The sequence below is a fragment of the Pleurodeles waltl genome, chromosome 2_1 (assembly GCF_031143425.1).
Source record: "Pleurodeles waltl isolate 20211129_DDA chromosome 2_1, aPleWal1.hap1.20221129, whole genome shotgun sequence".
In the NCBI taxonomy this organism is placed as follows: Eukaryota; Metazoa; Chordata; class Amphibia; order Caudata; family Salamandridae; genus Pleurodeles; species Pleurodeles waltl.
In genome coordinates this window covers 125,826,617-125,840,292 of record NC_090438.1, presented here as the reverse complement: position 1 = coordinate 125,840,292, position 13,676 = coordinate 125,826,617, and the positions used below count along the sequence as shown (strand labels likewise).

The following is a 13,676-nucleotide window of genomic DNA, read 5'->3' as shown; positions in this document are numbered from 1 at the left end:
CAACCCCAGGCAAAAACAGAGGGTTTTTTATTTGGTGACAATTTTATTAAAGAGATAGGCAAATACGTAGCCACTTTTACCTCGTTGGATAAGGCTCAACAGTCTTTAAAGAAGGTATTTCATCAGCTGGTTTTTGTCAGGGCCGGCAAAGGCAGGAGCCGCTTTGCCGGCCGCTCCTACTACAATCAAGGCTCCCGTGGCAATTACAACACAGGATACCAAGAATTCAGACCTCAGTTTTATCTGCAAAGGACCAGAGGGTTCCGCTCCAGAGGCTTCAAAAATACCAGAAATACCAACCAAACAGGTAAATCTTTTTCTTTCTCATGTCTCCGTGGGCGGTCGTCTTCGTCATTTTCTCCCAAATTGGTTATTAATCACCTCAGATCCTTGGGTTCTAAGCAATGTTCAGGGTTATATGATAGAATTCTATTCAATCCCAGTACAAACCATCGCCCCTCCTCTTCCTTGTTTCTCTACAGACATGTCCGCTCTTATTTCTTCTGAAGTTCAGTCCCTTCTCCAGAAGCAGGCTATTGCTCTTACTCACCCGGACCCTGCAGGTTTCACCAGCTCCATTTTCTTGGTTCAAAAGAAGAACAAGAAGATGCGACCTGTTATCAATCTCAAATTTTTCAACCAGTTTGTGGTTTACCGCCACTTCAAGATGGAAACCATCCTTCATCTCAGGGATTCCCTATTGCAGAACAATTGGATGGTTTGTTTGGATTTGCAGCACGCCTACTTGGTCGTTCCGATACATCCAGAACACAGGAAGTTTCTCCAATTCCAATGGCTCGATCAATTCTTCCACTTTACATCTCTACCTTTCGGTCTTTCCTCAGCGCCATGGTGTTTCACCAAACTCATGAAGCCAGTGGTGGCACACCTCAGAGCTCAGGGCGTAAGACTCCTCATCTATCTAGACGATATTCTCCTCATGAGTCAATCGCCACAATTACTCACAACGCACCTCAATCTAACCTGTACTCTCCTATCGGACTTGGGATTCATTATCAACAAGGAGAAATCTCTTCTTCTTCTTACCCAAAGTATAGAATTCTTAGGTTTTCTAATAAATTCAGTTTCGGCCAGTCTTCTTCTCCATTCTGCAAAAATAAAATCTATAAAGTCAGAGATTCTTCAAGTATTACGTCATTCGTCCATTTCCCTAAGAACCCTCGCTCACGTCGTCGGTCTTCTTTCCTTTTCCATTCAGGCCATATTTCCAGGTCCCTTGCATTACCGGGCACTGCAGCGTCTAAAGATTCAACATTTACGCAAAGGGCTTTCTTATGCAGACGTTATTCCTCTGGATTACGATTCCCGTACAGAATTAAAATGGTGGACAGACCATTTAGACGCCTGGAACGGGAGAACTATCTTTCCATCAGCCCCAGATCTTGTATTAGAGTCAGATGCAAGCCGAACCGGCTGGTGGGCCCGATGTGGCACAATCTCGACTGGAGGTTCATGGTCGTTAGAGGAGTCCAAATTGCATATCAATTGTTTAGAGATGCTTGCAGGCTCCTTTGCAATCAGAAGCCTCGCAAAAAACAAGGTCTGTTGTGCTATCCTTCTCAGGATGGCCAATATTTCGGCGGTCCGTTACATAAACCATCTCGGAGGTACAAGATCCAAACCCCTAGCAGAATTAGCAAAGAGCTTTTGGGAGTTTTGCCTTACAAACCAAATTTCGGTTCATGCAGAGTACCTTCCGGGAACTCTCAACCCCGTTGCTGATTGGCACTCTCATCATCTCCACGACTCAAGCGATCGGAAGCTCCATCTCATGATCTTCCATTTTCTTCAGAACAAATGGGGGCCCATGACGATCGACTTGTTCGCATCTCGTCTCAACTCACAACTCCCTCAATTCTTTAGCTGGCGTCCGGATCCTTTGGCCCTGGCCTCCGATGCATTCCTTCAAGATTGGTCCAAATTCCTTTCACACGCTTTTCCCCCCTTTGTTATGATCAGCAGGGTGCTAGCTCAGGTCCGCCGTCAGCAAGCCACTTTAATTCTCATTACCCCTTTCTGGCAATCCCAGATTTGGATCCCTACTCTTCTGGAATTAGCCATAGATTTTCCTTTTCTCATTCCTTCTTTAACAGACCTTCTCTTGGATCCTCTGCAACGTCCGGACAGCCTCATTCTCGACAACAGTCTGTCTCTTTCAGCATGGAAAATTTTGGGAATTCCCAACATTTCCCTCTCATTTCGTCACAAGCTTCTGAATACATCAGACAGTCCTGGGCTCCTGGAACAACAAAAGCTTATATGTCAGCCTGGGCTTTATGGCATAGCTGGTGTCTGGGAAAACACATTGATTCCCTTTCAGCAGATGTCACTTTTATAGTGAATTTCCTTGCTGCTGAGGCTAGCAAGGGCAAAGCATATCGTACTATAACTGTGTACAGGTCAGCCATTTCTTCTAATCACCAGTTTGTCAACGGAAAACCGGTGTGTGAACACCCGCTTATCTGTCGTCTTTTAAAGGGAGTAAAGTTTGCCAATCCTCCGTTACCTAAATACAGATTGTTATGGGATGTTAATGTAGTTGTGAATTTTTTCCTCTCATGGCCCGACAATTCTTCCCTGTCTTTGAAGATGTTGTCGGCCAAACTCACTATGTTGTTGTGCCTTATTTCTATTAAACGTCTTTCTGATGTCAAAGCTCTAGATATTTCCGCAAGACAGTTTACTCCTTCCGGTGTGTTATTTACTGTGTCTCGAAGAACAAAAACAAATTTACAGTCAGTTTTTTACCCATACTTTCCGGATTGTCCTAAATTATGTGTTGCACAATGTTTAAAAGCTTATGAACTCATGACTGCTTATCTAAGAACGTCCTCAACCCATCAATTGCTTATTTCTTTCAGGAAACCTTACAAGCCTGTGTCTTCGGCTACTTTGGCCCGCTGGGTTAAGTGGATCATGTCCTTGGCTGGGATTGACATCTCCACTTTTGGAGCTCACTCTTCCAGAGGTGCTATGGCTTCCAAAGCCTTTTGGACGGGTTCTCGTCTTGAGGACATTCTTAAATCTGCAGATTGGTCTAATGACAATGTTTTTAGAGTATTTTATTGTAAACCAGTAGATAATGTTTCTTCGAATGTCATTAATTTGCTTTAAACTCGCATAATAGGAGCCTCCGGTCTTGTCATAAAATGTAGATTTTCCTAGTTTTAATGACGGAAAGTCTTAATTTTATTAAAGACACGGAGGCGAGTATTATCCCACCCTGGTTATAGTAACTATTGTCTGTTTCATTTCTCCCACCCCCTTTAGTGTCAACATTGTCTGTTCAACCTGCTACCTAAACCTTCAAGCCATGGTGTGGATGCTCCATCAACATCTTCCATATCACCTTATCCTCTTCTCTGTCTGGCGGACCACCAGTGTGCTTCTCTCCATCATCAGTTTCCTGGACTTATGAACTTCTGCTCCGAGTTGTTATCTTTTATTATGGCTGTTCTCATTTTGGCTTCTATTTTTCCTTTATTTCGTACCAGCTGAGTGTTAAGCGCAAGAAAAGAGGGCTGTTCGCAGTCCAGTTACGTCATAATACCATTCACTAATGTTCATTGGTTACTGTTTGTGGACTACAAATTGTTTCCCATTGGCTGGTTTTCTCTACGCCCATGGGATTTGTAGTTTCTTCACTTACTGCTGTTTTATTAAAGCAAGAAAAGAACGCATAATATTTGCCTCCGTGTCTTTAATAAAATTAAGACTTTCCGTCATTAAAACTAGGAAAATCTACATTTTTATGATTCAATGTGTTGAATGTCTTGGACAGTAAAATTACTCCTAGTGATATTGATATCAGTTGCAGGCTGAAACGTGCAGCAGTGGCAGGGCAGACACACACATGCACACTCTCTTCCTCATGCACACACGCATACTCATACCCATGCACATATGCACTGATTCACTCATTCACAACAGCACACATACACCCACCATTCACAAGCACATACACAGGCACACACCTACTCACGGCACACATGAGCACATGCAGATATATTCATACGTACACACATGTGTTAAATATTCAGGCTTGTTGTTGGAAAATGAAAAAACTATGGGAGTTTTCTACCATGATGTTGGGGTCATTTTTATAGTTTTACTGGTCTTCACCCCCAAGAACTATTCATGTGATGATGGGCAGTAAAAGAAAAGCCACCTGCCAGCCCACTGTAAAGAAGAGAAACCATAGGATAGCTTTACTCTGAGGACCCGTACTCTAGGGCCGTTGGAGGAAGGTTTACACAGATTAGGTCACTTTTACTCCATCCACATAAACCTGGTGGTGCAATACTAAGGGCCTGATTTAGAGTTTGGCAGACAGGCTATTCTGTCACCTTTGTAAACCATTGAGTACTCTAGCCACCAAACTCTTAGTACCACAGGAATTTCTCACCTTTTTAGACTTTAGATATTGTAGTGTACACAGTCCCTCCTCCCAGCCCTACCCTTTAACCTTTGACTGTAGAAAATCTGCTACACCCAGCAAGATGTTTTATCTACAGGTGTAAATTTCTGTAGCTCCTAAGTCTGTGAATCAAGATTTGGGAATCAGCCACGCAGATGGTTTTCTATGCACCTAAGTTGAAATTGAGTGGTCTATAATAAGGTGTGAATTGGATCCTATTTAAGTTGTATATTCAGAAAATGACTGAGTGCCCCATTTAGAGTTTGGCGGGTAGCCCCCAGTCTGTCAGTATAGCAGAGGTCATGGAAGGCAGTAGTAGTGCCACGACTTCTGACATCCTAGCGGAATCCTGCCTGCTATATTTAGAGATTGTCTCATCTGAAGGGACTAACAGTTTGTTGAGCAGCAGCGCTCTTTCTGACGGCCCCTCAGCAAACATTTGTGTTTTACAAAAACAAACTCTTTAACTGAGTTTGTTTATGTAATTCAAAATGCTATAGATCCTGACACCATGGAAGGTTTTTCCTACGGTGTGGGAGACATTTTTTTTCTGCTTGTGGCTGCCAGGGTTTCCCGGGAGGTCCCGATCAGTAAACAAAGTATATCTGACGTCCGCTCTATATAGGGTAAATGGTCTAAAATACTTAGGCTCCAAGTCAATTTGATGGTTACTGTAAAGTTTCTGATGACTAAGCCAGCAGTGGTACTGCTAGTGTAAACATGCTTGCACACCTGAATATAAAAACAGCAAGCGGACCATCAGTTTAGCAGACAGGGTACTCTGCCACATTTGAGGTGGAATACCATGACCAGCTAACTCTAAATGAGACCCTGAATGTCTGACATATCTACACACAGCACATTCAATAAAATCCACTTTTCCAGGTACTTTATTACAAGATAAAAAATCTGATAATGTCAAGAATTTGGGAGTAATCCTGAACTCTGTCATGTACATGAGTGTCATGGTTTGTAACAGGTGCTATCCCAACTCCCGGCCATCTCTGTCCTGGGCATTATTGGCCGCCCATTCCTCCCATTGATGAGGCCATTTTCTTGACAAGATTTAAACCACCCAGGATTGTGGCTGTAACATGTGTGCTGCCCAGTTGATAGCCCCCCTCCCCTCAATCACCAGTACATCCAATCCTGTCACGAGGTGGGCACTCCAAAGGCAGTGACCATATGCCCCAACAGAGTGGAAGGCTAGCAGGATCTGAGGATCTACTGTAAGATTCGAGAATCTTGGGATTCGAGAACTACAGCAGAATTGAAGAATCTAGGGATTAAAATGATCCACTTCAGGATTCAAGGATCCCACATTCAACAAATGCCATACTAGTGGTGTAGCCAGGTGTTGAAGTGCTTGGCTTTCCTCCCTGTTGACAAGAAAAGCCTTTGCTTCAGTTCTGCTTTTCATCTGGGTTCACTGTTTTGGCTCATTTCTACCCCTGTGTTTCTGGCTCCTTAGTTGAGATTATCTTTAAGGCAGATGATGACATCTTCCCAGATGTTTTCTCTTTGCAGTGCTTCTTGAAGTTTCTTCTAGTGTCACCTCAAGCAATTTTCTTGCATCCTTGAAATGTTTTGACCTTTTCCAGTTCAGTCTTCAGAGGCCTCAGGTTAGTAATAGCTAGGAAGAGTTATATTTTACTTGTTTGGATTGTGGAACGTCTGTTGGATCCCTGCACAGTCTCTTGCATTTCCAAACAATCATGCCATCAAAGCTGTACTGTAACAACTGTCTCTTGGGCCTCCACTACGTTATATAGTAGATCATATGTAAATCTTGTGATCAGTACCTCAAGTTATGCAGCACTTACAACTGCTACAGGATATATGTATTAGATACTTTTCATGACGATTCCTTTGGCTCAAATAAGAGAAAGGTTATGTGCCATTAATATATTGAATGTTTACAATATTGCTTCATTTACTAAGGTACTTCATGTGTATCTCTCATCTCCTGTAGAAAGTTATCATTCATGCAAAATGCAGGTAAGTGACAAAATCGATGATGTATAAAAAGAAGAGAGTAACAATAGTCTTGTTCTGTTTGGTATAAAAAAGCTGTGACTCATGAAAGGCTGAAGAAAATACAAGAGAACCTCGATCTGTCGCAACAAGCTTTGTGACTACAAACGCCTCTTGTGTGCCTATGTCCAGTACCCCCTATTCATTGTCAGAACCAAACATACTCTTAGACATGTTTTGCACTGTCAATGTGGAAGGAGACTGGTTCTTCCTTGTCGTTCCCACAACAACATTCTGATGTCCAGATTAATGCTCACTTGAGTCTGACAATATGCAATAATTTGATCATTTAAACCTCTATTTCTGCATAGAAAAGGCTCAAACATATGAAAATATTCTGCTATAAATGTAAATACCACAATATTAGAGGTAATCCTTTATTACATAGTGCCAAGATAATAGCCAACTTGTAGTGATGACTGTGAAAGGTTTTCTCTGTCTTCTGTAACAAATTTGACTTTCTTTATGGTCTCCTGGATTATTCACCTTTTTTGGACCTCATTTAATTTTGCTAGTGAAATGGCTCTATACACTGTTACACAGCCATTCTATTCAGTGCTCTGTCCCTAAAACTGTACTTTTAAATTGGCTACACCCAATTGGTTTATTTACCATTTCACTAAGGTCATGGAAATCGAAACAGATGTTGCAACAGTAGCATGGAAGTTGAATGCTGTTGTTAATTGTGATCTTCATTGTATAGTTACACCACAGAAATACATGACAAAAGGGTTTAGAGGCAGACAGCACCATTGTAGTTTGGCGAGGCTGCAGATTAAAAACACTGAATTCCAGAAATCCACCTGGCAGGAAAAAGTGTTCCGTCATGTTTAATAAAAAAAAATTTTGTGTATTAGATCACCCCTGAAGTATCCCACAGGTGCTTAATATACAAAAGGGGGACCCGCTAGATGTTCATAAAAAGTATATTCCCACAGAGAACAGTTGCAAAAACCTGTTTGTCATTGCATAGGTAAAGATACATTTACATGAGCAAACCTAGTTATGGATATGAATCACTTTTATCTAACCTGTTCAGGGATAATATTCAAACTTTCAATTAATGTTCTTCCACTGCTCATTACACGTGTAATTCAATGGTGAACGTAGACTTTTAACATTAATGCAAAACTAACCTTATAAAAGTGTACTTTCTGCTACCTGAGACCAAAAGAAAGAAGATCTGCGGTCTGCTGGCTCCTGCTGGCACTCAGGGACTGGAAATGCCTTCCAAGGTACAACTGTTTGGCAGAAGAGTCCCCTTGTTTAAGGACGGTCCAGCTGACCAGTTTGGATGGACCCTCAGAGAACTCTGGTTGTAGAGAGGACTGGTGTCTAAAAGCATGCCCTAAGTGGTGTAAGAGTGACCAGGAAGAACTTTCTCAGCGGCAAGAACTTTGGTGATCCGGTAATTGTTTCCACCTACGGAGGACCAGTACAAGAAACTGAGGTTTCTGGTGGAAGGTGCATCCTCGTTGGGCAAGAAATTCAGGTTAGTACTGCTCGGAGCTTTTGCTTTTCATGAAAAAAGGCTTCAGCAGGCCCTCCAAATAAAGCTATTGGGGCTCATGGAGACCTGCCCAGCTCCAGCCTCTTCCTTTGAGCCTGAAGGTAAAACCTCAGTGGCAAAGTGTCCATAGAAATCCAGGAGCTCAACAACAATGCATCTGACTTTGAGGGATGTTCACAGACTTCAGATTCCTGTCTTACCCTTCTAGTGGACTTAGCAAACTGAAAAATCCTCTAAGTCTCAAAGTAAGCTTTGACCAGTGTGGCTTACTTGGCTAACTGGCCCCCAGTGAGAAACGTCCTTAACAATGCGTCCTTAAGGACGAGGACATTTCCCACGCAATCATAACCACGCTTGCCTGAACAACACATGGCTTTTCTGTGCCTAAACCATGCATGTGCTGAACTAACCATATGCGTGGTTAAGGCACAGAAAAAGCCATGCTTTGTTTGGTAGAGGACGAGGAGGATGCAGCGAGGTAAGTGGGGCTGGGGCAGGGGTGGTGGGTGGATTAAGAGACTGGGGTGGGTGGAGGGTGTGTGGGGAGTGGGGGGCTACTTTTTTTTTAAGGGGTGGAGGTTTAGGTATTTTTAAGGGCTTAGGGTGCGGGGTAGGGCTTGGGGTGCGGGGTAGGGCTACTTTTTTGTTGTTGTGGGAGTGCAGGTTTGGGTATATTTTTATTTAGGGTTTAGGGTTGGGGTGGGGTAGTTTATTTTTAAGTGGGGGGAGAAGGTTTAAGGACGGGCAGGAGGAGAGAAGAGGAGGAAGGACCGGAATACGATGTTGTGAGGTAAGTGGGGTTGGGGCAAGGTTGGTGGGTAGTTATTAGCAGTGGGGGTGGATTTAGGACTTAGGGTGGGTTGGGGAGTCGGGGTACATTAGCTTTTAGGCGGGGTCAGGGTAGTTTTTTTTTTTTAGGGTTTAGGGTGGATGGGGGGTCGGGTAGTTTACTTATTAGGGGGGAAAGTTGTAGGGCTCGGGCGGGTGGGGGTGTTGGGTTAATTTACTTTTTAGGGGTGGGGGTTGGGGTAGTTTCTTTTAGGGCTCCGAGCGGATGGGGGTCAGGGTAGTTTACTTTTTAGGGGTGGGTGGGGCAGATTAGTTTTTTTAATAGGACTCAGTTCGGTTGGGGGTGTCAGGTAAGTTCAGTTTTATTGGGTAGGGGTGGGTGGTCAGGGTAGTTTATTTTGGGGTTCACGGTGGATGGGGAGTCAGGGTACTTAAGTTTATAGGGGCGGGGATGGGAGTAAGGATAGTTTTTTTTTTTAGGGCTCATGGCGGGTGGGGGGTCGGGGTAGTTTAGGTATTAGGGGTGGGGGTAGTTTTGGGCCTCAGGCCGGGTCGGGGGTAGCATGACAGAATTACGCATGTCGTTTCGCATGCGTTTCCACACATGCCTTTACTAAGCATGCCTTTACAACGAAATTGGTTGTAAAGGCATGCATGGAAAGGACGCGGTCGTGGTTCTGACCACGTTGTTACGGCATGCTTTGTTCCGGCATGGTTCCATCATACAACCGGACCCCAGTTCCGTCATGGTTGTCCTGAAATCACACCTATGTTGTGCAAATTGTAGCCTTCAACAGGCAGAGTTTTCTTGGTGCTTTTTGCTATAAAATTTTACAAAATCATACTTCCAGTTCCACTTATCCGATTTTGATCATTGTTGGGTCTTTTTGCCTATTAAATTGTCTTTGCTGTTTCTAATTTGCGAATGTTATTGTTTTGTGCTCTCAGCGTTAATTTAATTTTAGATTTGTTTGGTCATTTCTCGGGGATTCTGGCTACAGTTTGTGCTATTGTTACCAGAGGCCCTACTATAGATAGTTACCCAGGCGTGTGTGCCTGCTGTTTGCGCTCCCGTGATACTATGGTATTACAGAAGGGGCAGCAGACACCTGTGCAACCCCTTGTGTAGCATCTGCGCTATCTTCAGAAGGCGTTACCTCATTTGTATGGGGGGTGGACCCGATAGAAACTAATGCACAGCTCTTAGATAAATATATGATGCAATATTTTTAAGTACTACCCTGATGGCCAGGGCATTTATGGTGATAGGTCCTTCTCAGTGGTACAGTCATCTCACAGATTTACGCTTGAAAACTGTCTTTTCTCATTAAACATCGAAAAACCAGGCATTCGGGAAAGCTTACTCAAGTACTTAGATTACTTTGGACTATTCTTCCTCCTACGTCAAGAGTTAGTATGGGAGTACTTCTGTCATAAAAATCTTACATGAATACAATTAATCATTTTCAATACAGTTCAATAATAAATAAAAAATTGTACCTTATAACATACACAAGTCCATTAAATGAACCAATGGCGAAAAGCATGCATAGCGAGCCCATCAATGCAAAAGCCGGATCAATACCTACGTGAAAGAAAGAGGAAACGCTTGAGAAATCATTCATAATATCCAAATACACAATTGGATACAAATATTAATGAAATCGTTTATACTGAACACTCTACTGTACATATATTCTGGATATGTATGCATGCATTTTGTACCGCACTGCACTAGACAACTCACCTCAAATAATTAAAAAAACAATATGACAATTTCTTCTTTATTTCCTAAAACTAAAACACATTGCCGCAATTATTGGCTTTATGTTCTTTTAATTTTTTTAAATTTGTATTTATATTTTTCAGTAGTATACAACAATTATAGCATGTGGCGATTCAATCAATCAATCAGGGAATTTGTAAAGCGCACTACTCACCCGTGAGGGTCTGAAGGCGCTGAGATGGGTGGGGGGGGGGTAGGCGCTGGGGCGCTGCTACTGCTCAAACAGCAGGTGGGTGGGAAGAGTGTTCCATGTCTTGGCGGCGAGGTGCAAAAAAGATCTGCGGCCGGTTGTAGTTCTGCAGATGCGTGGGATGGTTGCGAGGTCGGCGGAGCAGAGCTGTTGTGTCGGGGTGTAGAAGGACAGCCATCTGTTGAGGTATTCTGGTCCGGTGTTGTGCAGTGCTTTGTGAGCGTGGGTGAGGAGTTTGAAGGTGATTCTCTTGCTGGAGCCAGTGCAGGTCTCTCAGGTGGCCTGTGATGTGGCAGTGACAGGGGAGGTCCAGGATGAGGCGTGCGGAGGCGTTCTGGATGAGTTGCAGCCTTTTCTGGAGTTTGCCCATGGTTCCTGCGTAGAGGGCATTGCCGTAGTCCAGTTTGAAGCTTACGAGGGCTTGGGTGACTGTTCTTCTGGTTTCCGTGGGGATCTATTAGTAGATCTTTCAGAGCATGCGGAGGGTGTTGAAGCAGGAGGCGGAGATGATGTTGACTTGCTGGGTTATGGACAGTGAGGAGTCCAGGATGAATGCTAGGTTGTGTGCGTGGTTAGTGAGAGTTGTGGTGGATCCAAGATAGGCAGGCCACCAGGAGTCATCCCATGCAGAGAGGGTGGAGGCGAGGATGAGGATCTCCATCTTGTCGGAATTGAGTTTGATGCAGCTGTTCTTCATCCATTCGGCGATGGCCTTCATTTCTTCATGGAGGTTGGTTTTAGTGGAGTCCTTGTTAAGGGAGAGGATCAGCAGGGTGTCATCAGCGTATGAGATGATGTTGAGGTTGTGCGATTGTGCGATGTTAGCGAGCGGAGCCATGTAGATGTTGAAGAGGGTTGGGCTGAGGGATGAGCCCTGGGGTACACCGCAGATGATTCTGGTGGCTTCAGAGCAGAAAGGGTGGAGGCGGACTCTATGAGTTCTGCCGGCGAGAAAGGAGGTGACCCAGTCCAGGGCTCTGTCGCGGAGTTCTGCATTGCTGAGGCATGTGCATAGGGTGTGGTGGCAGACGCTGTCAAAAGCGGCTGAGAGGTCCAGGAGGATGAGGGCTGCGGTTTCGCTATTGTCCGGTATGGGTCTGATGTCGTCGGTGGCGGCGATGTGGGCAGTTTCGATGCTGTGGTTGCTGTGGAATCCAGATTGGGAAGGGTCCAGAGCGCTGTTTTCCTTGAGGAAGCGGGTCAGTTGTCTCTTGACAGCCTTCTCAATGACTTTTGCCAGGAAGGGGAGCAGGGAGATAGGCCGGATGTTCTTGAGGTCCTTTGGGTCCGCCTTGGGTTTTTTGAGGAGAGCATTGATCTTGGCGTGTTTCCAGCTCTCTGGGAAGGTGGCGGACTCGAAGGAGCTGTTGATGATCTTCCGGAGTTGGGGTGCGATGATGAAGCTTGCTTTGTTGAGGATGTGGTGAGGGCAGGGGTCGGATGGTGAGCCGGAGTGGATGTTGTTCATGATTTTGATGGTGTCATTGTCGTTGACCAACGTCCAGGAGAGCAGAGGCTGGTCGGTGGTGGGTCTGTGGTGTTGGTGGTTGCCGTGGGGGGCTGAGTGCTGAAGCTGTCATGGATGTATGTGAGCTTGCAGTGGAAGTAGGAGGTAGGGAGTCACAGAGGTCTTGTGATGGGGGGATGTCACTGGCGTGGGAGCTGGGGTTGGAGAGTTTCTTCACAATGTTGAAGAGCTCCTTGTGGCTGTGTGCATTGTTGTTGATGCGTACTTTGAAGGCAGTTCTCTTGGCAGTATGGATGAGTTGAAGGTGTCTGCGGATGGCGTTTTTGAAGGCTGTGTGGTTGTCCAGTGTCTGATCTTGGCGACTCTTCTTTTCGAGTCTTCGGCATGTCTGCTTGGATTCGTGGAGGTAGGCGGTAAACCAGAAGGCCTTTCTGTGGGTGCGTCTGTTGGAGGGATTTTTGATCTGGCGAGGTTGTTGGCACAGGTGTCGATCCATTGCCTGAAGTTGTGGGCAGCTGTGTCAGTGTTGGTGGTGTTGGTGGGTGGGCTCTGGAGGACGGTAGTGATTATTTGGTCTTTGGTGACATCTGCGGTGGGGAATCTGTTGTGGGTGATGGTGTGTTGTGTGTTTCTTGAAGGAGAAGTGGATGCAGCGGTGATCTGTCCAGTGGAGTTCGGTGGAGTGGCTGAAGGAGACGTGTTTGCTGGCAGAGAAGATAGGGTCGAGTGCGTGTTCTGGGGAGTGGGTCGGTGTCGTGATGAGCTGCTTGAGGCCGAGGTTGGAGAGGTTGTCAAGCAGGGTGGTGGTGTTGTTGTCATTGGTGTTCTCGAGGTGGAAGTTTGAGTCCCCAAGGAGTATGTAGTCAGTGGATGCGAGAGCGTGCTTGCTGATGGTGCCGGTGACGGAGTCTCTGAACTGTTGTCTGGGGTCAGGTGGCCTGTAGACAAGGGTCTCTCGGAAGGTGGTGTGGATCTGGAAGTGCAGGTGTTCGGCGGTGCTGAGGGTGTTTTCGGTACTGGTCGTGATCCTGACGGTGTTCTTGTGGACGATGGCGATGCCTCCTTCTAGTTTGTTGGAGCAGTCCCTGCGGAGATCTTGTAGCCGTCCGGGATGGCTATGGCAATGTCAGGCGCTGAGGAGGGGTTCATCCAGGTCTCGGTCAGGAGACAACGTCTGGGGAAGCTGAGTCGATAAGGTTCCATAGTTCTACTGCATGTTTGTGGACAGAGCGGGTGTTGAGAAGGATACATCTGAGATGGTTGCGTCCTGCCTTGCTGGGTGGGTCGTTGGCGTGAAGGCTGGTGAAGGTGCAGTTCCGGCAGGAGAAGGGTCTGTGTATAGTCTGCGGAGAGACTTGAAGGCAGGCGGGAGAGCAGGCAGTGTTGAGGGCACAGAAGGTAGCGGCATCATAACAAACACATGCGTGGCCACGGTGGGGAGGACGAGAGAGAGGGGTATTG

At 45.4% G+C, this 13,676-nt stretch overlaps 1 protein-coding gene across 1 annotated transcript in view; it reads right to left on the bottom strand.

Annotated features, from left to right (window-relative positions):
* Positions 1–13,676, bottom strand: part of GUCY2F (guanylate cyclase 2F, retinal) — a 428,460-nt gene that overhangs the window by 212,168 nt on the left and 202,616 nt on the right. Inside the window, exon 5 of the mRNA XM_069211537.1 lies at positions 10,272–10,356. Within this exon, the coding sequence (XP_069067638.1) occupies positions 10,272–10,356 (85 nt within the window). The remainder of the gene's footprint in view (positions 1–10,271; positions 10,357–13,676) is intronic.